Genomic DNA, 27,894 nt, shown 5'->3' with positions numbered 1-27,894 from the left:
AGTTAACTGTTAAATTTTATGTGTATTGGTCCTCTGTCCTTAAATTTTGTCTTAAATATTAAATTTCAAGATATTAACTTCAGATTTCTTTTGTGTAGTTCTTGGCCTATTTTTTCCATCTTTTAATCACCAATTCAACCAAGTCACTTTGCTTTCAGTGTTTTATAATTAGTAGACCGCTAGATTAAAGGAAAATCTGACTCCTTGAACTTAAACTAGAGCATTCAGTCTATAATACACTGTGATTTGGGTTTTTTTCTTTTTGAGAGGCAAGTTGCTCTGTTGGTGAGGCTGGCATACCTCACTGTACTCTCAAACTCCTAGGCTCCAGCAATCCTCCTGCCACAGCCTCCCAAGTAGCTGAAGTGCCATCATGCTTAGCTAACTTTTTTTTTGTAGAGATGGGGTCTTGCCTAGGTTGGTCTCAAACTCTTGGCCTCCAGTGACTGTCCCTTCTCAGCCTCCCAAAGTGCTGGGATCACAGGCGTGAGCCACCGTGCCCCACCAATTTTGAGATATTTATACTTATTTATTTCTACTATCTCATTTTCTTCTTAAAAGACATTTTTCTTCTGAAAATAAGCCATATACATAGATCATTACATTTAAGTTTCAATATAGCTGTTTATTAGGTCAAGAAATTTGATATCAAGTTAGTGAAGCTTTCCTTTAAAGCACACCACAGTAAATCAGCGTTTTTGTTTGAAATGGAAAGTTTATTTGCTTAGTACACCAAATAGGATGCAAGCACTGTCATGACATATATACAGAAATATCCAGATCAACATAAAACAGTCATTTAGTTTACATGAAGGGAAATCTCTTTGAATGTTATGACAACATACTCCCCGAAAAAAATCTTTTCTTCAGTTAATTATACATTTCAATAAAATAAACAGTAATGGATTAGTGAAAGTTAGCTTGTGAATTGTTCTTAAAAATAAAACTCCAACTCTATTAATCCATGCTAGTTAAACGCTATAACTAAAATTTCCAAGTGCAAAAGGAGATGAAGCAGTTAGTTACCTTTTTTTTGCTTGAACAGTCCAGAGGAAAATGGTTACTACAAATACAGCAGGCAAACTGTTAGACTGACCGACCTAGAACATAGTGTACTCAATTTCAGTCTCGAATTGTGCTCAATGCTCATCATTCATATGGCACATTTTGGTCCATGATGTGGTTTAATGCCAAGACAGATCCCAGTTTGTTACAGAAACACATAGATTACTGTTGCTTTTTTTTGTTTGTTTTTAAATATATGTATTTTAAAAAGCCAGGTATACTTCCCACATACAAAGGTGGGGTCCCCCAGGAGGAATTTACAGGAAGTAGTCTGGGGTGCGCCGTGTAACGTGAGGCTCTCCACGCCGAGGTGCTGGGTCGAACTGAAGGCTACAAATGGCAAAAAAGCAACCAAAGAGTTAAAGGGTTTGACTTCGCAAGCAAACAAATTAATAAAGAACAAGACATTGTAATAAGAACAGGAGTCCTGGTTTCCCACCAGTACTTTGCCACTTATGGCTGGAATGACCCTGGGCACGTCTCTGCAGGCGTTCCCACCCATACTCCACTCCACAGAGCTACGGTGAAAATTTAAGCAGACAAAATGTTTGGTCTGGTGCCTGGCATAAAATATTTTCAATACTATTATCCGTTGAAGGGAAGTGGTAAGAATGGACATACTGCTCTTGTTCCTGATTTTAGGTGGAAAGCATTCAGACTTTTGCCAAGTATGATGCTAGGTGTGGATTTTTTATAGATGCCTTTTATTATACTGAGGAAGTTCCCCCTATGACTGATTTGTTGAATGTTTTATTCTGAAAAGCTGCTGGGATTTGTCAAGTGCTGTTTCTGCCTATTTTTAATATTATTATGTTGATTTTCATGTGTTGAACCAACTTTGCATACCTGGGACAAATCCTACTTGGTCATGGTGTATAATCCTTTTTATATGTTGGATTCATTTGCTGGTACATATTTTGTTGAAGATTTTTGTATCTACATTCATAAAGGGTATTGGTCTATGTTTTCTTACCCTTGTCTAGTTTTGGTATCAGGGTAATAATATAGGTATCACAGAATGAGCTGGGAAGTGATTGCCCCTCTTGTGTTCTTTGGAAGTGTTTGTGAAGGACTGGTGTTAATTCCTTTTTATATGTTTCGTGGAATTCACTAGTGAAGCCAACTAGGCCTGGGCTTTTCTTTGTGGGAAGTTTTAAAATTATTAATTCAATTTCCTCACTTGCTAGAAGTTTGTTCAGATCCTGTATTTCTTCTTGAGTTAGTTTCAATAGTTTTCATCTTTCTAGGAATTAGTCCAGTTTATTAGTTATTTAATTTGCTGCCATATATTTATTGTATTCCTTTATGATCTTTTTATTTCAGTAAGATCTCAAGTGATTCTGGCAATGTGAATCTTTATTTATTTATTTTTGGCAAGTCCAGTTAATGTTTTTCAATTTTGTTGCTCTTTCAAAGAACCAACATTTATTTTCACTGGTTTTTCTGTATTGTTTTTCTCCTCTATATTTCATGTTTGCACTCTACACAGTGCTTTCACTGTATCCTGTAAGTTTTGGTACACTGTGTTTTTGTTTTCATTCATCTCAAAGTATTTTCTCATTTCCCTCATGTTTTCTTCTTCGACCCACTGGTTATTTAAGTGTGTGTTAATTTCTACATATTTTCCAGTTTTCCTTCCGTTACTGACTTCTGGTTTTATTCTGTTGAGTTTGGAGAACATATTTTGTATGATTTCAATCTTCTGAAATTTACTGAGGCTTGTTTTAAAGTCTAGGAAACTGTCTCTGTTCCATGTTCATTTGAGAAGAAAGAATGTGTATTATGCTACTGTTGGGTATTGTTTTATGGATGTTAGGTATACAGTTACAGTGTTTCTCAAGTCTATTTCCTTGATCTTCTGCCTAGTTCTATCCAACAGAAATAATTTCTTCTATTGCCTACTTTCCCCCTTGTGTATAGGTCATACTTTTTTGTTCCTTCCTATGTCTTAGAATTTGCTGTTGGAAAACTGAAAATTATAGATAATATACTGTCAACTTTGGATATTGATCTCCTTCGGGATTGCTCGTTTGCTTCGTAGTTTATTATTTTGTTTAGTAACTTGGCTGAACTAACTCTGTGAAGTCTACTGCAGTCTCTGTGGCTACGCTCAGATTTTTATTTTTTTTTTTTACTTGTTTTAATCTTTCAGCCTGGTTACTGAGAGATCACTTCTGGGTGGACATAAGCCACTTACTGATAGAAGGTTGTACTTAAGCCCCTCAGCCAGTTAGATTTTAAAGCTCACTCTAATGACCACTGGAAATGTCAAGTGGCTTGGAGGTCGCTATCGAAGTTGAAGGACTTTACATTTTGGCTTACAATTCGGCTAGGGACCATGGCTTGGATTTTCCTTCTTCAATCAGTCCTGAGAAGGTGCAATGGGCACGCACACAGTCTTCCAGATTGTCAGAGATGAGTGTGATTTTATTCTTAAGCGTGACTTGTTAGGAGTTGTTCCTGGGTCACAGTAATTTACTGTTCAGTGTTTGATCAGAGCTTGTGTTTAAGCCTAGTCTCAGACCAGAAAGGTTACAGGGCTATACCCTTTCTTGATGAATCTACTCAGTTTCCTAGAGCTGCTGTGACAAGTTACCGCAAATTGGACGGCTCATACAGCACGAATTTATTCTCTGAGTTCCGGGGGCTAGAAGGCAGAAATCAAGGTGTTGGCAGGGCCATCCTCCCTCTGAGGCTCTAGAGAAAAATCCTTCCTTGCCTCTCTAGCTCCTGGTGGCTTTGACAATCCTTGGCTCGTAGATGCAGCACTCCAGTCTGTCTTCTTGTAGTGTTTTCTCCTGTTTCTTTACATTTCTTTTCCTCTCATAAAAACACCAGCCAGACTGGATTAGGGCACCCTCTAATCCAATGATTTCATCTTAAATAATTACATCTGCAAGGACCCTATTCAACTTGGTAGAGTCTAGGCATGGCTTGGGAATGTTATTAGGAATATCCACATCCTCCTGATTGCTCCTGAGTGGGGTACAGCGAGTATATGTGCACAGCCTTCTTGTCTCCCAGTGTTGACTGTGGCCGCAGGAGCACTTTTCTTGGCTATTTCTTTCCCTGGTGTTATCTGTGAAACTCCTTGTTGCTCTGCTCTTTTGCTTGTTGCTGCTAGTATCATGGGAGTTATCAGAGTCCTCTTAATTAGTCTCCACTGTGATATCCACTGTTTTTTGTTTGGAGACCGAGTCTCACTCTGTTGCCTGGGCTAGAGTGCCATGGCATCAGCCTAGCTCACAGCAACCTCAAACTCCTGGGCTCAGGCGATCCTCCTGCCTCAGCCTCCTGAGTAGCTGGGACTACAGGCATGAGCCACCATACCCAGCTAATTTTTTCTATATATTTCCAGTAGGCCAATTAATTTCTTTCTATTTTTGGCAGAGACGGGTTCTTGCCCTTGCTCAGGCTGGTCTCAAAGTCCTGAGCTCAAGCGATCTGCCCACCTCGGGCCTCCCAGCGTGATATCCACTGTTTTTGATAAAGTACTCAGGCTTGGAATTCTTCACCTTCTGTTCTAAGTAAGGTAAATCACCTGAGGCAACAGCTGAGGAACTTCTCTGTGACCTGCCTCTCCCTAAGCAGAACTTCTGTGGTACTGCTGCGGGCTCAGTGACACCCTGTGTTCTGAGCAGGCAGTGGGGAAAGAGCACTCGGGCATACACCCAGCGGTGTCCGCCTGCCACTCGTGCTGGAGCTGAGCTTCTACCCTAGGAGAGGGACAGTGAAGGGGGCCTCAGCCTGCTTGACTGCGTCCACCAGGGAAAGAGCTTCCATCACCCAGGACTAGGGGAGGAGAGATATGTGCGCCTGATATCTGGGAGCTGGGGAAGGGCTGGGAAGGCTCCATCTTTTTGACCAAACCCACCCAGAGTAAAGCACCTGGAGCAGCTTGTGCAAGAGGGCCCGAGGAGGAGGAGAGGAGGGAGCAAGTTATAGCTTAAATGCCACAGACGACACCTATTATTACTTATAATAGATTTTCTTGAGTGCTTCACCATTTGTTGGATGACCTTAGCACAACTTCTAAAAACAGAAAAAATGTTTTTAAAAATAATTCTCTCCAGTTAATAGTTGTTTTGTTAGGGAGAAGATTTGTCTTATTCCACCATTCCAGAAGCAGAAATCTACCTCTATTTTTTAATATCTACATTTAATTTTTTTCCTTCTGAAAGCGATTATATGTAACTAAAATTTCATGGCCAGGCGCGGTGCCTCACGCCTGTAATCCTAGCACTCAGGGAGGCCAAGGCAGGCGGACTGCGCAAGGTAAGGAGTTCGAAACTAGCCTGAGCAAGAGTGAGGCCTCGTGTCTACTTAAAAATAGAAATCAGCCCGACATGGTGGCACATGCTTGTAGTCCCAGCTACTCAGGAGGCTGAGGCAGGAGAATGGCTTGAGCCCAGGAGTTTGAGGTTGCTGTGAGCTAGGCTGACGCCATGGCATTCTACCCCAGGCAACAGAGCAAGACTCTGTCTCAAAAATAAATAAATAAATAAATAAAAGTAATAATACAAAAATTTAAGATTACTTACAAGGAATACTTTAAAGTGTCATCTAATTCCATGATAGCAGCCTGGTTCCCACAACGATAACAGTAATTGGGTGCACTGAAAATGGTAACCACATTCCGATCATGACACCAATTGTATCCCTGCAGAATTAAAAAAAAAAATTCAACATTTCATTATAAAATTATAATCTTGATATAGGTAAGAAAAACTAAACCCCCAAATTACAAAATTACAGGTATTCACTGTGGAAATGTAGTCATCTATACTATCTTATAAAGTGTCTTTAAGTTTGTACAGGGTTCCGTTACATGGAGCTCAGTAACTGTGCTGCTGTTTTCCTTACTTTATGCTTGAGATCTTGGCTAGGACGTATATTAAAATTTCTCCCATAGTAATAATAAATTTCTCAATTTTCTCTTATAAATTGTGCCAGTTTTTGCTTTATATATTAATATTTTGAAGCTATTACTAGGGAAATACAAATTTAGAAAACTTTCTTCCTAGAGAATTGGGCCAGTTTTCTTCAGTAATGACCTCTTTGTATTTCTAATGATACCTTTTATCTTAGAGCCTATTCTGATTCACGTTACCTGTATTTTGGATAATTATCTCCTTGATATACCAAAATACCATTTCCCATCCCTTACCTCTAATTTGTGGTATCATTATGTTTTAGATATGTCCAAAATAATAGTTGAATTTTGATTATTTACCTGAGAGCTTCAGTCTTTCAGGCAAATACAAATTTTAGTCCATATTTATTTCTTGTGATTCTTGCTATAGATTTATTTTTATAGTATGAATTGGTATTCTTTTATTTATCATACTCCCACTCCTCTCCTTGCCTCCACTTGGCTGGTGAGGTTTTCTGTAATATTTTGAAGCTACTCCCTACTGGTCTGGAGAAATTATCTTCTATTTATGTTCCCTTAGTAGTTACAAAAAAATAACATTACGATGGAGAAATCTGGCAGACACCACCTTCACTAAGTGATCAAAGTTAACGCTAGTAGCACTGAGACAGATTTCCCAATCCCTTGATGTGGCGCACTCAGGAGGATACAACATCACTGCACGGCCTGCCTGCCCAAAATGCATGTCCCAAGTCCATAATCGCAGGGAAACATCAGTCAAACCTCAACTGAGGGATACATTGCTACAAAATAAAATGCTTATACTTTACTAAAATGTCAAGATCATGGAAAACAAAGAAAATCTGAGGAATTATTTCCATATCGAAGAGTGAATTCAAGCTGATCCTGCATTAGATTTTGTACAGTGTACACAAAATCAAATTTTGCTATAAAAGACATTAGTGAAGTAACTAGCATTTGAATGAAGTGTTTCAATTAAGTAACAGTATTATATTAATGCAAATTTCCTGACTAGGATAACTACACTGTGGTTATATAAGAGAATGTCCTTAATTTTATAAAATATACACGGAAATTCGGGGGTAAGGGAGCATGTGTAACTGTTTATTCAAATGGCTTGGAAGAAAGTAAATGTTTGGTGGGGAGGAAAAGGGATTCCTTTCCCTACTTGATACTAATCTGAAATAAAGGTCACCGTGCAAGAAAAGCACATACCTCCATTACAAGCTGGTGAGCACGAGAAACCAGTGTGAGACCGTTGGCATGGTTAAATGTTTCAGAAATGTCCTGTCCAAATGTGTAGCCAGCACCACGTGGTGAGATACCCCATCCACCACGATCATCTGGATCTGACCACAACAGATCACACATTGGGCCCTGGACAAGAAAATTAAGTACATGTTAAAAATTATCACCAGTCACATTTCACTAATTTTTGTCTTACTCATAATGTGGTAATATCTCGTGTTTTTTGTTTTTTTTTTTTAACTCAAGTTTACCTCATGCGGAACTTCTTGTAAACGATCCAGGGCTCTTATATGATCCAGTGTGTCTATGGATGGAGAGAGGCCACCATGGAGGCAGAATATCTATGAATTTAAAAAGAAAATGTATGTTTTACTAACTGCTAAAAGTTAATGAAAACTAAATGATGGTCATAAACGTCAGTCCTAATAGCTTTTCTTTTCAAAGTAAAGTTTAATAATATTCACTGGAAAACAAAAGGATCACATCGTCAGAGAAAATGCTAACGCTCAGATCTGCTTCTTCTATTTTTTCCTTCGTAATCCTAGGTATTTTATATAGTGTTTCTCTCCTTTCTCTAGTGAATGGGATCCCCATCCTTATGACCTAGCACTACATTTTTTTTTCTTTGTTGCTATTTTTTTTTTTTTTAGAGATGGGGTCTTACTATACTGCCCAGGCTGGAGTGTAGTGGCTATTCCTAGGTGCTGATCATAGTATATCACAACCTGAAACTCGTGGGGCCCAAGTGATTCTCCCACTTCAACCTCTGGAGTAGATGGGACTACATGTGTGCACTTTATTGCTGATGTATAAAATTTGTTTCTCTAACAGTAAACACCCACTGATTCGTATTGTTGGTTATAATTTTTAGTTTTCTCAGATTTAGAGTACATAACCATGCCATTTATAAAAATATTTAATTCTTTTTATTGCTCAGTGCATTGGCTGGGACTTCTAAAACAAAATTGAGTAAGGCAAGTATTTTTTGTTTTGTTTTTTGCCAAGTCGCTATTTTTAGGTCCATTTTATGGGGATTCTAAATCAAAGAATACCACAAGTTTTAGTAAGCATTTTTCTCCTGATTTTGAAAACAAGGTTTCTAATGTTTTGCTGATAAGTACAGTTAGTGTTTCTTTATCCAATTAATGTTACAATACTTTATTTCTAAATAACAGTTTTAAATCATACACAGATACAGGATTTTTTCCCCAAATGATTTTGGTCTGATTTTATTTTTCTGTGCTTGCCACATCTGGTTTGGTATTGGGTTATTCTGGGGGTACAGTGTGAGTTTTGAAGCTCTCCATCTTTTCCCAAGTTCTAGAACATAGAAATTGTAAGTTCCTTAAAGGTCCGGTAGAATTCGCCTATAAAACTATTTAGACCTGGTTACTTTTCGACTTTCTTCTAAGTGTGGTATTCTATTTATATTAAACTAATTTCTACAAAAGAATTTTAATAGTTAGCACTTTGCTATAATGAAGTTCATCCACCTTTTCAAATTTATTGGAATAAAGCTGTACCTGTTATTGTGATGTATAAGCTCCTTTGTATTTACAGTTATGCTTTATTTATTTATTTAAATAAAAGTTCATGAAACTTATCTAATTCCCTGCTCTGCAATCTTAAGTATAAAAGAAAAAGGCTGAAAAAGCCAAGGAGATACACAAATACATGCCACATAAATCTAGACTCTAATATACCAATAGTAAATCTTTTCCTTTACCACCTCCCTCTGCCAGCAAGACATAAGCACACATATACACACCTGTCCATCTACTAAAGCTGTAAGTGGAAGATAATCAAACAGATCTGTAAAATATTTCCAAACATTGGCATTCCCATACTTGCGTAGACATTCATCATAAAAGCCATACACTTGGGTAATTTGTCGGCTTTCGTGATTTCCTCTCAATATTGTAATTCGTTCTGGATAACGCACCTGGAAGAAAAGAAAAGGAAACCCAGGGTATAAACACATTGTTACTAGCGTCGTGTTAAGCACATTAATCTCTGACCCACTTCTATAATGGCTCTTCTGGCCACTAGTAAATGCAATGTTAATTCTTTTTCAGAGTAAAAAACTCCCTCATTCGTAATCAGGTTTTACAGATTAACATTTGAAATATTTTTTAGTCATCCTTCATTTTATATATATACATCATCCTCTTTAGAACCTTTAACTGATACTGATAATACTCTAAAAAATTTGTATCTGATTCTTTGTTTCTATTATCTTCATCATCAAATTATTACTGGTCTTCTAAATCTTTACAAAACATATAACTTCTTACTGCTGAATGCAGTAGGATTAGAGGTTTGAAACAAACTCCTTTACAGACTAACTTTTCCCCTTCTCAACTTTTATTTCCCACAGGAAGACTGGATTTGCCAATAAAAACAAAAAAAAGGCCCTTGCCAAATCTGGGCAAGAGTTCAAATATATTAATAGTCTCCTTTCTAAGCTAAAAGAAAAATATAAGCATACTAAAGTTAGGACTGTATCTGATAAGAAATATGAAAAAGAATCAGATTCTGTAAAGTAAGCATAAATGCTGCAAATACATATTTCAATTCATACATATTTACTAAGCAACCAACATTTAGTTCAGTGCTATAAAGTTAGGTGCCAGGCCCACACAAGTACAGTCATGTACCACATAATGACATTTTAGTCAAGAATGAACTGGATATATGAAGGTAGTCCCAGTTTTTTTGGAGGCTGAAGCAGGAAGATTGCTTGAGCCCCAAAGTTTAAGGTTGCAGTGAACTCCGATGATGCCACTGCACTCTAGTCTGGTCTGGGCGACAAAGTGAGATCCGATTTCAAAAAAAAAAAAAAAAAAAAAAAAAAAAGCAAAAAGAAAAACTTATTTATGACCCCATATGAACGAAAGAGGACTAAGTCAAATATGATCCCAAGACTTCAACTATGGACCACCCAAGAGAATGATACATTTACCAGAAGTAGGCAGGAAAAGTCAATGCATCATTTTCATCTCTCTTTTTTAAGATGTAAAACCAACTACTATTTTAAGGGGCTATAAACTGAATGGACCACAAAACAGAACAGATGATATGCAATACTGACATTTTTGCCTTGAGCCCGGCTTAAAGCTTGAAAAAGAGAAAACTGAATTTCATTAATCATACCTTTAATGCTACAAGAAGAGTCACAGTCTCCACTGAATAATAACCTCTGTCTACGTAGTCGCCCATGAATAAATAGTTTGTATCTGGAGATTTTCCACCGATTCTAAAGAGTTCCATAAGATCATGAAATTGACCGTGTACATCTCCACAGACAGTGACAGGACAGCGGACCTCTTGCACATTTGATTCTTTTGTTAAGATTTCTTTAGCCTGTTAGAAAATGAAATCAATAATTAAAAAATGATTCTATCACAAATTTAAAAGTATCACTTATCTGAAAGAAAATCTGAAGAAAAAATACTTGTGTGCCTCATAAACGCATAAGAAAACCCACAATGAGATACCACTTTACTAGAATGGCTACACTAAAAAAGACAGATAATAACAAGTGTTTGCAAGGATGTGGAGAAATTGGAACCCTCACACACTACTGATGGGAACATAAAATGGTACAGCTGCTGTGGAAAACAGCCTGCCAGCTCCTGAGAAAGTTAAACACAGACTTACCATATGAGCCAGCAATTACACTTCTAAGAATATACTTAAGAGAAATGAAAATTTGTTTATACATGTTCATGGGGGCATTATTCGTGATAGCCAAAAAGTGGAAACCAGCCAAATGTTCACCAACTGATGAATGGATAAAATATAGCATATGCATACAATGGAATATTATTCAGCAATAAAGAAATGAAGTACTGATTCATGCTACAATTTTGAAAACATTATGCTAAGAAGCCAGTCACAAATGGTCACATAATATACAATTCCATTTACACGAAATGTCCAGAATAGGCAAATCGTCAGAGGCACAAAGTATAAGATTAGTGGTTGCTTAGAGTTTGGGGGAGGACTGGAGAGACTGGGGGGTTCGAGGTTACTCTTGGGGGTAAAGAAAATATTCTAAAATTGTGATGGATGCACACGTATGTGAATGTACTCACTGAACTGTACATTCTAAATGAGCAAACTGTATGGTACAGGAATTTTATCTAACGCTGTGTCTTAAAAATAATATTTCCAAGTTTAAAAAGGTCACTGTTTAAGACCAGCAACATATTAAGACCCTATTTCTTTAAAATAAAAACCAAAAAATAAAAAATGAGCCGAGTAGCTAAGTGTGGTGGTGGTGCCTGTAGCTCTGGTTACTCGGGAGACCGAGGCAGGAGAACTGTTTGAGCCCAGAAGATCAAGACTGCAGCGAGTTATGATGATGCCACTGTACTCCTCCAGCCTGGGTGACAGAGAGAGACATTGTCTCTTAAAAAAAAAAAAAAAAGCAAATAATGAAGAAAGTCACAAGTTATTAAAATTCTGCATGAACAAACACATTCTTAAATCGATTCACAGGCCAACCTTCAACTTCAACTTCTTTATTCCAATTATTTTATATTTACAGAGTAAGTTAGACTATACCACTAAGCAGCCCTGCAGTATAGAATTTATGTATGAACATTGGCAAATTAAATGTCCTTACTAAATTCAAGTTTATTAAAACAGCTCATCTATCTAGCAACTTTGTCCAATAGGAAAAAGACCCCACAATCAGAAAGAATGAAAAAGGCCTCTGAAGTAACAAAACAGATACGGTAAAATGACATGTACATCCCTCCCCCCCAATCCATCAGAAGAGTCTCTTAGGCCTTATTCTGGGCCTACTTACTTATTACGTACAAAATTCTAATACGCTATTTAGCAAGTTTCCAGGTCTATGATAAATTAGAAACAGAAAACCACGAAAGATAAAAAGTAAGAACTGGGACTAATATACACATACAAAATAAGAGGAAGAAATAACCAAACGTTGGTGACAGTGAGAACAACACAGCAATAAAAGTCAAACAGGATGAAGCTTAAAGTAGAACCAGCAGATGACAACTAAGTCTGGTGGGGAGGCCGGGCGCGGTGGTTCATGCCTGTAATCCTAGCACTCTGGGAGGCCAAGGCAGGAGGATCACTCGAGGTCAGAGTTTGAAACCAGCCTGAGCAAGAGTGAGACCTCACCTCTACTAAAAATAGAAAGAAATTAATTGGCCAACTAAAAAAAAAAAGAAAAAAAAAATATATATAGAGCTCTATATATATAGAGCCGGGCTTGGTGGCGCATCCCTATAGTCCCAGCTACTCAGGAGGCTGAGACAGGAAGATCGCTTGAGCCCAGGAGTCTGAGGTTGCTGGGAGCTAGGCTGATGCCATGACACTCTAGCCTGGGCAACAAAGTGAGACTCTGTCTCAAAAAAAAAAAAAAAAAAAGAAAAAAAAGACTTGTGGGGAGAATGGAATTTTAAGGACATTCTCCATCCCTTCTGTGATTTCATAATCTAAATAAATAACAGTTAAAATAATGAATTTTCAGTTTCATTATATGCCACAGTCTACGCCCCTGCTGCTCTATGTTTGTCACCAGACTAACATTCTTGAGTTGAGGGATACTCACCTGTATCACGATTTTAGAAACAAAGCCACAATAAAGTTTGTACATACACTGTAGCAATCATAAAGAAAGTTACTCAATCCCTAGATTAATTTATGCCAATTGGATGCCCCTAGACCAGACTTTTACTGTGAAGTGACTTTAAATAGCAGGGACAATGGCAAATTCTATTCCAACAGAGGTGTTCTCTCCAGTGTTCTAAAATATTTCTAAGGTATGATTTTGACTGTAACCTCCTTTAATCTCTGCAAAATATCCAAGTTTGGTTCTCTAGTTTTTCTTTTGATTTCAAGATAACAAATATTCTAACAAATGCTCTTTCTGCTTACATTAGCCTTGGTAGTCTTCCCAAGAGTTATGAAAGATACAGCCCATTATTTTCTTCTCCTTGCATATAATTAGTTAGAATGAGACTGTATATACAAAAGTCTTCCAGAAAACATGGGTTTTCTTCACAGTTCTAATCTAATCGTGTAAACTTAAGGCCTTTATACTCTCCAGTCTCTTTATTTAGACTGGGTAACTATGAGCCTGTATCTCACAAATAATGAATTCTTAGCCAGTTGTGGTGGTATGCGCCTATAGTCCCAGCTCCTAAGGATCACTTGAGCCTAGGAGTTCAAGGCCAGCCTGGGCAACATAGTGAGACCTCATCTCTAAAAAAAATAATGATAATAAAAATAAATATTGAAAGTATGAAGTCTTATCTTCCACACATATAATCTAGAAAAAGCCATTCTGTTCCAAACTGAAATTCTCTGAGGGCTGATTCTTAGCTGTGTGGCAAAATACAGTACGGGGTGAGTACTCCCTATCTGAAATGCCTGGGACCAGAAGTGCTTTCAATTTTGGATTTTTTTTTGAGACAGAGTCTTACTTTGTTGCCCGGGCTAGAGCGAGTGCTGTGACATCAGCCTAGCTCACAGCAACCTCAAACTCCTAGGTTCACGTAATCCTCCTGCCTCAGCCTCCCGAGTACCTGGGACTATAGGCATGCGCCACCATGCCCGGTTAATTTTTTTTCTATGTTTTTTTTTCAGTTGTCCAGCTAATTTCTTTCTATTTTTAGTAGAGACAGGGTCTCCCTCTTGTTAAGGCTGGTCTTGAAATCCTGAGCTCAAACAGTCCTCCCACCTCAGCCTGCCAGAGTGCTAGGACTACAGATGCGAGCCACTGCACAGGCCTGGATTTTTTTTTTTTAATTTTGAAATATTTGCAAATGCATAATAAGATTATCTTGGGGACTGGACCCAGTCTAAACACGAAATTTATTTGTTTCATATACCCCTTAGACATACAGCCTGAAGGCAATTTTATACAGTATTTTAAATAATTCTGTACATGTAACAAAGTTTTGACTGCAACCCATTCCATGAGATCAGGTGTAGAATTTTCCACTTGAGCCTCTTTCCACCTATCTTCTTTGCCATCCTTACTAAACAGAAGGGCCATTTCATGGGCACAAAATGGTGGTGCATCTCTAAGCACTGTGTGGTATCCTAGTCAATAAACACAAGGGGCAAAGCCAAAAGGCTCCTGCCAGCCTAGTCTGTCCATCTGACAAAGCTTTTGCAGAAGTCTCACTCAGCTACTCCTTTTATAGCTCACTAGCCAACTAAGGCACATGCTGTCCCCTACCTCAGCCAATCACTAGGATGTGACCAGAATGAAGGTGGAGTCATTACAAGATGTAACTCCAATTAGAACCGAAGGAACTTTAGAGATTATAAAGCATCTGCTTGTCTGAGAATGTTTTTAAAGAAAAAAAAAAAAAAAAAAAAAAAAAAAAGATTATAAAGCATCTTGTGCAGGGTCTAAAAAATGTCTCAGAAATGTAAGATGAGAAATGAAACAATAACGTTACCAGAAACCAAGTTTACTCCATATTTCAGCTTCTAATATGGTTCATTAAAAAAAAAAAAAATGCTCAGCTGAGAGTTTTAACTCTAAAAGGAAATCTGCTTCATTTCTGACTACTACCATTTACCCTCTTACTTTCAAATACAGCAATAAAAAGCATCAAAATGGCATTATCCAAATCAATCGTTCTTTCAAGGGTATATGGTTATCTTAATCCAGCCCAGGTTCTACAAAACTACATAGATGGGTTAAGATAAGTGATACAGGGCTGGGTGTGGTGGCACATGCCTGCAGTCCCAGCCACTGGGAAGGCTGAGGTGGGAAGACTGCTTGAACCCAGGAATTAGAGGCCAGCCTGTGCAACATAACAAGACCCTGCTGCTAAAAAAAAAAATTAAGAAAAGATATATAATATGCAAAAAATCTGTGTGTACTTTACAAAAATACTTCTCAGCTCTTATCTATAAAGTAGTGAAGAGAGTACTCTGTCTGGCTAGTGTGAGTCACTTCCCATCTCTCCAGAATATTTTATATCCACTATACAAATCCCCTAATATTTTTTATTAATAAACACTTGATTTATAACTAACACCCTTTATTTAGATACTTATAAGAAGATCACTTTGGCTATCATTCAGGGAAAGAATGTGTTAGACTGGCAGAAGTGTACAGTTCACCTGATATTTACACACACACACTCTCTCTCTCACACCCTTTCATAGATGGGCCTTGATATGTTGCCCAGATTGTTCTCAAACTCCTGGCAGCAAGCAATCCTCCTTCTTCCTCAGATTCCCAAGTAGCTGGGACTACAGGCATTTGCCACTATGCCTGCCTTGATATTTACAGTTTTTAATGGAAACACTCTTGTATGCTGGGGGTCCCCAAGACCACCTCCAAGTTCAGTAATTGAATAGGAAGATCCACAGAGCTCAGCATATAGTCATACCCATGGCTGTGATTTATTACAATGAAAGGATACAAAGCAAAATCGGCAAAGGAAAAGGCACATGGGCAAAGCCCTGAGGAAACCAGGCTCGAGTTTCCAAGAGTCCTCTCCCAATGGAGTCACACACACATTTGAAGTGCTCTCTACCAGGGGAGCATGTTAAAGACCCAATGTCCAAGATGTGTAATTGAGGGCTGGTCACATACAGTATCCTTTCCCTAGCATGCAACAAAATTCCAGGCTCTCAGAAAGAAAGAAAGCGTATGTTCAATATAAACTGCAGTCATCTGAAATATCCTGATGAACAACCTAAGTCTTTTTTTTTTTTTTTTTTTTTTTGAGACAGAGTCTCGCTTTGTTGTCCAGGCTAGAGTGAGTGCCGTGGCGTCAGCCTAGCTCACAGCAACCTCAAACTCCTGGTCTCGAGTGATCCTTCTGCCTCAGCCTCCTGAGTAGCTGGGACTACAGGCATGCGCCACTATGCCCGGCTAATTTTTTTATATATATATCAGTTGGCCAATTAATTTCTTTCTATTTATAGTAGAGACGGGGTCTCGCTCTTGCTCAGGCTGGTTTTGAACTCCTGACCTTGAGCAATCCGCCCGCCTCGGCCTCCCAAGAGCTAGGATTACAGGCGTGAGCCACAGCGCCCGGCCAACCTAAGTCTTTTGACGAGAGCGATCAAAAACTGCGATGGGTCACCACTTCACACACAGACGCCTGAAGAGCTGAGATCTCAAGAAATTTATCTTTGACAAATGCAGATGTACAAAAAGGACATCTCTTCATTTACTGAGGAAGTTTCAACATTTTTACATACATAGACAATGCTTACAAAGTCAATGCTGTGATAATGCACTTTGATGGAGTCACATCTGCAAAACATGCATAAAATGTGTTAGAACTTTCTAAAAGTTTCTGCACAATTTATACCTTCAGTATTAGAAATGATGTGAAGATGAAATACATGGTATAGTGTATTGTAAAAATGCTGACAATTTAAAATAGTGAAAAAAAAAAACTAAGAAAAGAAAAATGAAGAAAATTTGACATATGAAAAAGTGTACTACCGGGATAGATTATAGGCATTTGTATGAAGGTAGTTCATAATCATTGGCCTAACATGATGCAAACTACCCTGTGACTACGATTTTCAGGATTTTAGATGCTAGGGGTTCTGATCTTCAGGGGTTTCAACATTCAGGATTATGGCTTCTGAGAATGAGTCTTTCAGGATTTTGATCTGAACTCCTGTATGGGAAGCAATGCCAAACTTTGGAAATATAAGTAAGAATCATATATTCTGTGAAAATTAAAAAATGAGATAGGCTGGGCAACACTGTTGGCTCACGCCTGTAATCCTAGCACTCTGGGGAGGCCGAAGTGGGCAGACTGCTCGAGGTCAGGAGTTCAAAACCAGCCTGAGCAAGAGCAAGACCCGTCTCTACTATAAATAGAAAGAAATTAATTGGCCAACTAATATATATAGAAAAAATTAGCCGGGCATGGTGGCTCATGCCTATAGTCCCAGCTACTTGGGAGGCTGAGGCAGGAGGATTGCTCGAGCCCAGGAGATTGAGGTTGCTGTGAGCTAGGCTGATGCCACGGCACTCACTCTAGCCTGGGCAACAAAGTGAGACTCTGTCTCAAAAAAAAAAAAAAAGAGATATGTGTATGTACATATTTCAAGATACACTGCTAGGTAAGAAAAGTTTTAGATTATACCTATGGTTCCACTTTAATAAAAATAATACAATATATCACAAATATCCCTCCACCTGTTTTTTGTATGGAGAAGAATAAGGCCTAGAAGATTATATACAGAGATGCAACAATGGTTGTCTTTGAGGTAGGAGGGCAGTGTGGATAGGCAAGGTGGATGCCAAAGGTGGAAAGCGTGTGCTTTCTTTCCTACATTTCTGAGATGGCTGAAATTTTTAAAAATTCTATTACTACTTCTTCAAATTGAAAAAAAAGGGAACTTTTTTTTTTTTTTTGAGACAGGTCTCGCTCTGTTCCTGGGGCTAAAGAGCATGACATCATCATGGCTCACTGCAGCCTTCAATTCTTGGGTTCAAATGACCCTCCCGCCTTAATCTCCCAAGTAGCTGGAACTACAGGCACATGCCACCACGCCCAGCTGATTTTTCTATTTTTTTTTTTTTCATAGAGACAGGGTCTTGCTATATCACTGCCCAGGCTGGTCTCAAACTTCTGGCCTCAAGTGACCTTCCCACCTTGGCCTCCCAAAATGCTAGTATTATAGGCATGAGCCACCAGGCCCAGACTGAAAATAATAACTTTTTAAACTTCAAAACAAATTCCAGGCTGGGTGCAATGGCTCACACCTGTAATCCCCGTGCTTTGGGAGGCCCCCGAGGCAGGAGGATCACTTGAGGCCAAGAGTTTGAGACTAGCCTGGGCAACATAGCAAGGCTGTCTCTACAAAAAATAAGAAAAATTAGCCAGGTGTGGTGGTGCATGCCTGTAGTCCCAGCTTCTCAGGAGGCTAACAGCTAGAGTAGTGATTGAGCCCAGGAGTTCCAGTCTGAGGCTGAAGTGAGCTCTGATGACATCACTGTTCTCCAGCCTGGGCAACAGAACAAGACTGTCTCTACAAAAAAAAAAAAAAAAAAATCCAGATAGTAATAACTTAATTATAAAAACAACCACAGCAATATAGCCATATAAAATTTTATTCAGTCATAAAAAGGAATGAAGGGCCAGGCACGGTAGCTCACACCTGTAATCCTAGCACTTTGGGAGGCCGAGGCAGGAGGATCGCTCAAGGTCAAGAGTTCGAAACCATTCTATCCAGATGGATGAATTAAAAAAAAAAAAAAAAAAAGAAAAAAAAAAAAAGAGTTCGAAACCAGCCTGAGCAAGAGCGAGACCCCATCTCTACTATAAATAGAACGAAATTAATTGGCCAACTAAAATATATAGAAAAAATTAGCTGGGCATGGTGGCGCATGCCTGTAGTCCCAGCTACTTGGGAGGCTGAGGGAGGAGGATCGCTTGAGCCCAGGAGTTTGAGGTTGCTGTGAGCTAGGATGACGCCAGGGCACTCTAGCCCTGGCAAGAGAGTGAGACTCTGTCTCAAAAAAACAAAACAACAACAAAAAAATAAAAAACAAAAAAAGGAATGAAGTACTGAAACATGCTAAAATATGTAAGACTATTGGAAATATGCTAAGTGGAAGAAGCCAAACACAAAACCACACACTGCATGTTTCCATGTTTATGAAATACCCAGAACAGGCAAATCCACAGGGACAGAAAGTAGATTAGTGGTTGTCAGAGCTGGGGGGGGGGGGGAGGAGAAAGAATGGGGGTTGACTACTAATGGGTATGGGGCTTCTTTTTGGAGTGATGAAAATGTTCTGGAATTAGTGGTCAGTTGCAAAACTCTATTGAATATACTAAAAACTACTCAATTATACAAGTTTTTTTTAAGGTGACTTTTGTAGTAGGGTGAATTACTACCTCGGTTAAAAAAAAAATGACAAAAAACCCAACCAAAACCAAATGTGAAATACTGTTGCAGCCCAGTGGAGTTACATCATTATTTAGTGGATTTGAATTCTACTCAATCATTTCTCTTCAATATAAACAGTTCTCACTTTGCACAATTCCCATATGCATGAATTTCAGTTACCACAGTTAATTAAGTAACTCCAGGTTTCCACCAAAATGGTCTAAATTTCAGTTACCAGAGTAACTGTGAGTAATGGCATAAAGTAAAAATTTTGCTGCTAGGTGTGCATCAGGATCAATGCTCAGTCATGACACATCTTTCAAAGTCTGTGTTGGTTACTGCACATGCACCATTAAGTCCATATACAGATAGCAAAATGTGTAGCTGTATGGCCTCCACGTGACATTTTACAAAAATGGTAACTCAAAGGAGGGATTTGGCCCACAATGACATCACAGCAAAGAAATGAAAAGCGCCAACGCTGGAAATGAAATTCAAATCAAAAGTACACAGAATAGCTGACTGTGGGAATGTTGACACTACAGCATCTGAACTAGATAGGCAGCCAGGTATCGGCAACATAAACAAACAAACTTTGTAACATAAATAAATGAAAAAGGTAACACTGGCATAAATGAGGAAAGTGGTTGTGATGAAAGCAAGAAGATATCTCACAGGAAATAATGCTGACAAAAATCTTGTTCATGGAATTCTCAGAGATATTTCATGACGCTGAAAGCACAAAGAAAATGCTGGAAGCTGATCCAAGTCAAGAGCATGATAACTCACCAATGCATAGAAAAGATGCATTCTCCACCTCATACATCATATGAGAAGGCAAGCACTGTGTAAGCTACTCTTGACGAGTTTCTTAACAATGAAACATTAACATTAAAAAAGCCCCAAATAATGAAATAAAACATGGGCAAATTTATCAGAATCTTATTGTATGTCATGAAATAACATTTCTCAAACTGTAATCTGGAATGTCTACATCTGAGTACCTGTGATACTCTTTAAAAATGTAGCTTCTTGGATATGCCCAAGACATAGTCAATCAATCTCGGGAATGGAGTCAAGGAACCTGAATTTTTAATTTCCTTTCCAAGTGACTCTTATGCACTTTTTTTAAAGCTTAAGGAAAAGAGACAAGCTGACTACATAAAAATGTTAAAACTTCGATAGTAAAAATTAAACACACATAATAAAAAAACTAGGAAAGAATATTTTAAACATTAAAAAATGAATAGCTTTTGGGGGAGGGGGGCATGGGCAATATATGTAACCTTAACACTTGTACCCCCATAACACGCTAAAAAAAAATGAATAGCTTTCAATTTTCAAAGAATTTATAGAATCAAGACAATACAAAATTAAAGCAACAACAACAAAATCAACTCAATTAGGGAAAACCCCTCATATTTTACACACTCCATAAGTCTGATGCATCTGCCCATGTTTTCTTCATGTATTCTGGTATTATTTGTCATTTATTTTTATTAAAGTTCTTGTCATTTAGAATTTGTTATGGAATAAAAATCTATGTAGTGAAGAATTAATCTCATTCAAGGAGAGGTCTGGCCTTTGACCTTCAAACGTCCTGCATGATAAAGAGAGTGTTTGTCTGGAGGCTTTGACCTGGGGACAGTCAACAATGTGATTTATGATGGGGACTTTGGGTGACCGGGTAAGAGTTCTGCCACTGGAGGACAGGAAAGCAAAGATTCATCACCTCCTGGACTCTAGCCTGTGTGTCTATTCCCTTGGCTGACTCTGAATTGTATTCTTTCCCTGTAATAAACCACAAGCACAAGTATGACGGCTTTTAATGAGTTCTGTGAGTCCTTCCTGTGAATTATAAAACCTAAGAATGACTGTGAGAACCCACTGCCTTTGCAATTACTGTCAGTAGTGAGGGCAGTCTTGGGGAGTACTTCCTCTAATTCACAGGTGACTAAACTCTTCAAGTTGGTGTCAGAGGTTAAGACAGTGTTGGGAACTCTAACTCTTGCAAAATTCTTTTTGATTACAAAATAGAAATTGTATCATAAAGGTTTTCTCTGACTACCTTGTTAAAAGAGCCTCTCAGCTTAAGCCCATCACTCTCCCCTATCCTCTGCTTTTTCTTCCCAGCAAGAATCACTGCCTGGCATTCTATTACATCTGTTAATCATGTTTCCTCTTCTGGTCACAGCTGAACCTCCAGCACCTTGAATAGGGCCTGGCCCAGAAGAGCACAACTAAAATTTGTTGAACTTAATGGTGTAAATACGTAGCAGCAGCATTTCTTCAACCACTCCTCTCTTTGCTTCCTCATTTCCCATAGGAACAAGTACCTCTTTTGCTATCAAAGCCAAGACAAGACTGTACTGAACTGATTCTGAGTGCTCCTTATCTAGGACATAAATATCATGTGGAAAACTTTCGAAGGAAGACGAAACTTTATAATTATTTTCCTCTCTACAAAATGGGAATGAGAACAAAATTAAACTACAGCCTACACACTATATTTTGCACACTGAAAAATCCAATTCTATGCTAAAAAGTTCACATAAAGTTTCTCTTAAGAATCAATAGGTGAGGACACTTAATTTCACTTCCACCACACATTCTTAAAAATTCATTTAACAGATCTTCAATGGAGTTTTTGTACATTTTTGCTGTCATACTCCACAGTGCTACTATAGTACGAGTCAGTAATCTCATGTTGCACCTCTGGATTTTTAAAAATTCTTTTCATCACAAAAGTATCTCAAAGGGTAGTTTACAAGGAATGATAGATAACATGTACTAAGTTATAAAGGACAGAACAGCAAACCAAGCCTAAGCTTCAGCTCTCCCATTCCCTAAGAAAGCAAACTAGCCTGCAATGTACAGATCTCCTTCCGAGGGTTAATAGGATTATTAAAGAAATTTAGACTTGTAAGGTAATGTATAGAAGTATTAGGTAACATTTGGTCATTAATAAAGAGAGAATAGAAGGAAGAAAAGATGTCTTCATGCAAATTAAACAACCTAGATTAGGTTTACATTTCACTACATTTGCTTGAAGGACAACTTAGAAGAAAATCAGCTCAAAACAAACAAAAATTCCCATTTAATCTAATGTAGACTCATACACATTAGATTATGTCTGTGATTTTAATACCATTCTTCTTAGAAAAAGCTAAATTCAGAAAATGGTTAGAATTTAGGAAAATAAATCGGGCATTAATTTTATTGTCAATTTCTGGCATTCTGGTTTCCTTTCACCAAAGAAGGACTTCATTCACCAAGTCCTTCATAGCACTTGTCCTGAAGAAAAGACTGTGATGGAAAAATTTCTACAAGATCATTAAATTAGAACAAAAGGTATATGCTACAAATAATACCATTCAATGAAATTGCATAATATATGTATCTTCATTTTTTTCAATCTAGGCATATGATTTTACACATATATAAAGTTAAGAAATGATGAATTCACAAAGTCTACTTTCTAGTCAATAGCAACAGTTCATGGCTGTCTAGTTTAGTTTCTTTACCTGCCCAGTAAGAGATGCTGGCTTAGAGAAACACAGAAAACAATTGTTTGTTCAGTCAGTAGAACTGGGTCTTAACCTCTTGGTCCACTGGAATCATGTCATTCTTTGTTACAGTAAGAAAGAAAGGAGCTATTTTCCACATCACTGCATTTCAGGCTTTTATCAATGGACCACCAAGGCTGACACTAATCCTTACCAAGGGAAATTGAAAGTACCAGTCAGGGTTAGGCTTTTTTGGCTTTAAGACCACTATTCCACCCTCCCCCCATCCCCCACCAGCTGCAACCTATCAGAGAGTAATCTAAAAGATTTTTCTCAACTCACAAAAATCACTCATTTTTACCATGATCTGATCTTCATTAAGATGGTTTCGGGCCTTCAGGAATTTAAGCATGCTATTTCACAACAAGAATGAAGAAATATCCTAAAGATATTCCTGCTTCTTTCAAGGCTAACAACACCAGGACCCAGAAGCATTTCCATCAGTTCAATATAAAATTTACATATTTATACTTCTACACAAGCCTCAAAATTTTTCTCCATAGGCAATTTATAATCATCACAATAAAGAGTTGCCAGGATACAAACTGGCTAAATTTGCCTCCCCACATAAAGCATCATCAACAAGATTCTTTGGTTATGAAATACAATTAGGTCAAAGAGCTTAAAATTTTTACTCTTTCCCAGACAAGAGTTAAATATAGTTCTAGTCACATAGTGTCCAGAGCAGCACCAGACTAGCTCTCTAGGCACGCTCTCTCTTTTTTTCCTTTTCCATTAAGCCCCTTCCATTCTAGGATAGGCACATTATCTTAAAATAACTGTGCATACTGCTGATGCAGGAATGAATCACAGAGGCAATTTCTCTGCACACATGAGTCAAATTCACAATTAGCTTCAAAAGCTAGATTGCTAATTTAAGTTAGTGTTGAGAGCTAGTCTTCTCAGAATACATGCCTTACTATTTTATTTAAACAACTTTTCACAAGGCAGAAATTAACCTCAGAAGCCAGACATACCGTATCATTCATACGCTTATTTTTTGCAGTCATTCACCCGCTGGCACTAGGATTCATTTTATTTTTGCCAATACCTCAAAATAGGCCTTTACTAGTACTACTTTGGTCTTGATTTCAGCTGACTCCTTCAGATTTTAGACAATCTGAATTAAAATAGAAATTTAATTTTAAGGAAAAAATTATCTTCATATAATGGAACTTTCTATAGAGTAATATTTCCAATAGAATAAAAAATCATGTTATTTTAAAAAAATCAAGCAAAAATCTCGTCACAAGGAGTTTTAAAAAAAGATGATTTATGTAATTACGTTTGACTTTGTGCTTCAGATCACAGGTACTGCTATTTTTCAGGGTTCTATTATAGCCACTACATATAAAATCTCAGAAGTCATATCAACGCATCTATTTATTTTACATTTCTTCCCAAAAGAAAATGGGGTGATATTTAATACAAGATAAAAATTTTAGCCTTTCCTGCCTGAGCCTCCTAAGTAGTTGGGACTACCATGCCTGGCTAAATTTTTTTGTAGGAAAGAAGTCTCATTATGTTGCCCAGGCTGGACTCAAACTCCTGGCCTCAAGTGACCCTCTCACCTCAGCTTTCCGAAATGATGGGATTACAGGTGTGAGCCACCACACCCAGCTTAGCCTTTCTTCATTTAACATTCACTGAGCACTTATTTCTTGTAAGGACTTTACATGGGCAGTATCTTAATACAATCAACCCCGGAGATGGGTAAATATTATCCCTTTAGCACAGAAAAGGAGTCAGAGGCACTAGTAGCAAGCGTGGAGCAGGATTTAAATCCAGACAAGCTGAACCCTACCCTTGTCACAAACAAGGAGGATAGGGGTAGGGATGTAAAATGCAACTAGGGACTAAGCTTAGAATGTAAAAAAATACATTTCTCACAAAGGTATGCCAAAGTTTGCTGGCTGCAAAACTAACCATGGCCCAAAACAGTAGAAAGAAAAAGGAATACTATCTCACGTCTCCATGGCATTGAAAATTCCATCACAGAGATAGAGGATAAAGATAAAAGAGTTTCATTTACAGATTCATGTTTTGTGGATAAGTACAAATATTCTAAGAAAAAATGGGTAAGATAAAGTGCAAGATATAAACAAATCTATCAATCAAGACGTAGGAATTGTTAGTCAAATTTATTTAGGAGCTCAAGTAAAAATAATCTCTCCTGACAAATACAGAAAGCTTCTTTGAGTGATTGATAAAACTAAAATGTGATTATTTCAAAGGACAGTAGTGGTACAATATTCTTCTCTAGGAATGCATTTTAAAATTAATAGAAAGGCCAGGCGCGTGGCTCATGCCTGTAATCCTAGCACTCTGGGAGGCCGAGGCGGGTGGATCGCTCAAGGTCAGGAGTTTGAAACCAGCCTGAGGAAAAGCCAGACCCATCTCTACTATAAATAGAAAGAAATTAATTGGCCAACTAATATATACAGAAAAAATTAGCCAGGCATGGTGGCACGTGCCTGTAGCCCTAGCTACTAGGGAGGCTGAGGCAGGAGGATCGCTTGAGCCCTGGAGTGTGAGGTTGCTGTGAGCTAGGCTGATGCCACCGCACTCACTCTAGCCTGGGCAACAAAGTGAGACTGCCTCAAAAAAAAAAAAAAAAAAAAAAAAAAATTAGTAGAAAACCAAAAGGAAACACTGATTCAACTACCACTGTGTCCATAACTTCAAGTCTATATCTAATGCTCATGGTGAGGTTAACTGACTCAGCTAATTTCAAAACTGCTCATTTCACTTGATGCTAGAGCTTGAGAGATATTTAAAGCATAAATTTTAAGACTCATGAAATTATAGCTTATCACAAGGAAAACAAATGTGGATTGAAGCTGTAAGTAAACAGTTTGCTTCAGAAAGAGAAAAATACCACTTGCTTGGCAGTTCTATTTACAGAAATAAATCCCCCTGTGTTAACAAATAGATATTTAATATATAAAGGCCCTAGGCAACATTACACTTGTTAAAAATGCTATTTTAACTCAACACTGGTTATTACTCCTCCATCTTTAAGTAAGCTACATAATTCTAAGAGTGTCCTAGTCATAAGACTGACAAGATCTTTCCTTTTCCAGCATACATCTGGGGCACTGTGTCTTCCAAACATTATGATTAGAAAATTTTTATGGACAATGGCATAAAATAACCTCGTTACTCCTTCATGGACATCAAACGGGACTTTTTAACATAAAAATACATGAACATTATTTAGTCCACATTATAAAAGATGAATGAGGAAGACTCTAGACTTTGAAGTAATCAAGATGAGAGCAAACTAATTAGCAAAACAAAGGACACAGAATTCAGAAAGCTATGATCACACAATCAAAAATGACTTACACAATTAGTCATCTGCATGTTTTATTATTCGTTGGAAAAGAGCTTTCAGGATACTAAAAAATAACTTTCTGAAAAGTGCTATCCTGCACGAAAACACACACCCCGTTTATCATTTCAATCAGGCACTGTTACCAAACTTCAGACTTGCTCTGTCATTTCTGAAAATGAACACTTTCCTTCCAAAAGCCACTCGACGTGAAGCCTGGTCACCATCTGTTTCCACCAAAGTCAACCTCTATTTTAAAAATCACAGTCTGCCATCACGCCCACCTCACTAACAACAAAGGCTCGATGCATCCCGAGCCGGCGACTTCTGAGGGGCCCCATTCACCTGGGAAAGAGTCTACGTTTGTTAACAAGTTCATTAATATTAACGTCACCCGGGTTAAATTTTCAGCGCATTTTCAAAAAGACTGCATTAGACTAATTTTCGGGCTGTCTAGCACCGCGGGGGCTCGTCCACACGTGCAAAGCTGGAGTGCCGCGAAGTCCCCGCAGACTGCAGGCGACCGGGACCAAACTTCGGGCGCGGGTTCGGGGCCCCGCTCCTCCGCCCGGCCACGCCGGCCCCGGCGGCCAGTGGTCTGAACGCGCGGCCGCCGCGGGCCGGAGAGGTCTGGGTGGAGCCGGAGGCGCCCGGCGCCGGGTCCCGGAGCGGCTCGGCCCCGCACGCCGGGGGCCGCCGGGGCCGCGGCCACAGCCCCGCGGGCCGTCGACGGGCCGCGCCGGGCGCCGGCGGACAGAGCCGGGGAGGAGACGGGAGCCGCGGCCCGCCCCAGCCCGCAAGGGTTCTCTCTCCGCTCTCACCTTTTCGCACAGCGTCCGCACTTGGTTCTCGTTCAGCTGCTTACACTCGTTCAGCTGCTCGACCCACTGGTCCAGCTCCTTGGTGAACGCCTTGTCGTCCATGGCGGCCGTCCCCTTCCCTGTCCCCGCCGCCGCCCGCCCCCCTCCCCGCCCCCGCCCGCCCCCGCCCCGGGCGCCGCTCCCCTCTCCGCCGCCGCCGCTGCCGGCCGGACCGCAGGGAGTCGGGGAGCGCGGCCGCTGGCCCCGCGCCCCGCCCTAGCCCGGCGGGCGGCTCCGAGCGCGCGGCCTCGAGACCCCCGGCCGGCCCGCCCCGCCCCGGAGTCGGTGAGGGGTGCGGGGAGGTTGGGCGGAGCGCGGCGCGGAACCTCCGCACAGCTCCCGCCGGACGCTAACTGCCCGCCGCCTTCCTCCCGCCGGCCTCTCCCGGCTCTCGCCCCTCTTCTCTCTCGCTCTTTCTCTCCCCTCTCTCGGGGCTTCCGTCATCGCCCGGGCATTTCCGCCGGGAAGAGGCGAGCAGGCGGCGCCGCCGCGGCGCGGCACGCGAGGAGCAGCACAGCGCCCTCGCGTGGCTCGGCGGAGAAACGGCCCGAGGGGCCAAGGGTCGCGCCTTCTCCCCTCTTCCCTTTTGTCCCCTTTCCCACCCCGGGCCTCAGACCAAGCTCTCCTGGCTCTCGCTTCCTATCCTGCTCTCTAGAGGAACTTTGTCCTCACTTGAGCCTCCTGCAGTGGTTCTTCAGCACTTTGGACAGGGAATTGGGACCGCTTGGGCTTTCCATGGACAACGTTGTCTTCACAGGATCCTAGCACTCCACGGTAGCACGCATTCAACTTATTATTTTATTTTATTTCTTATTTTATTTTATTTTATTTTTTTTTTTTTGAGACAGAGTCTCGCTTTGTTGCCCGGGCTAGAGTGAGTGCCGTGGCGTCAGCCTAGCTCACAGCAACCTCAAACTCCTGGGCTCGAGTGATCCTTCTGCCTCAGCCTCCCGGGTAGCTGGGACTACAGGCATGCGCCACCATGCCCGGCTAATTTTTTTTATATATATATATCAGTTGGCCAATTAATTTCTTTCTATTTATAGTAGAGAC

At 39.5% G+C, this 27,894-nt stretch overlaps 1 protein-coding gene across 2 annotated transcripts; it reads right to left on the bottom strand.

Annotated features, from left to right (window-relative positions):
* Positions 1 to 695: 695 nt before the first annotated feature.
* PPP2CB (protein phosphatase 2 catalytic subunit beta) lies at positions 696 to 27,251 on the bottom strand. 2 transcript variants are annotated; one of them, XM_020282561.2, is made up of 7 exons: positions 26,803 to 27,251; positions 10,361 to 10,570; positions 8,976 to 9,149; positions 7,459 to 7,548; positions 7,175 to 7,336; positions 5,607 to 5,725; positions 696 to 1,395 (listed from the first exon to the last, which is right to left on the bottom strand). In XM_020282561.2, exons 1-7 carry the CDS (start codon positions 26,902 to 26,904, stop codon positions 1,323 to 1,325), a joined length of 930 nt encoding a protein of 309 aa, XP_020138150.1. In that variant the 5' UTR covers positions 26,905 to 27,251; the 3' UTR covers positions 696 to 1,322. The 2 variants fall into 2 exon arrangements, with proteins under 2 accessions (XP_020138150.1, XP_075853446.1); XM_075997331.1 differs by having other exon boundaries at positions 696 to 1,224; positions 5,701 to 5,725; positions 26,803 to 27,012.
* Positions 27,252 to 27,894: the final 643 nt, after the last annotated feature.

Source organism: Microcebus murinus, chromosome 24 (genome assembly GCF_040939455.1).
Source record: "Microcebus murinus isolate Inina chromosome 24, M.murinus_Inina_mat1.0, whole genome shotgun sequence".
Classification (NCBI taxonomy): Eukaryota; Metazoa; Chordata; class Mammalia; order Primates; family Cheirogaleidae; genus Microcebus; species Microcebus murinus.
This window is presented reverse-complemented; position numbering and strand designations above follow the sequence as displayed.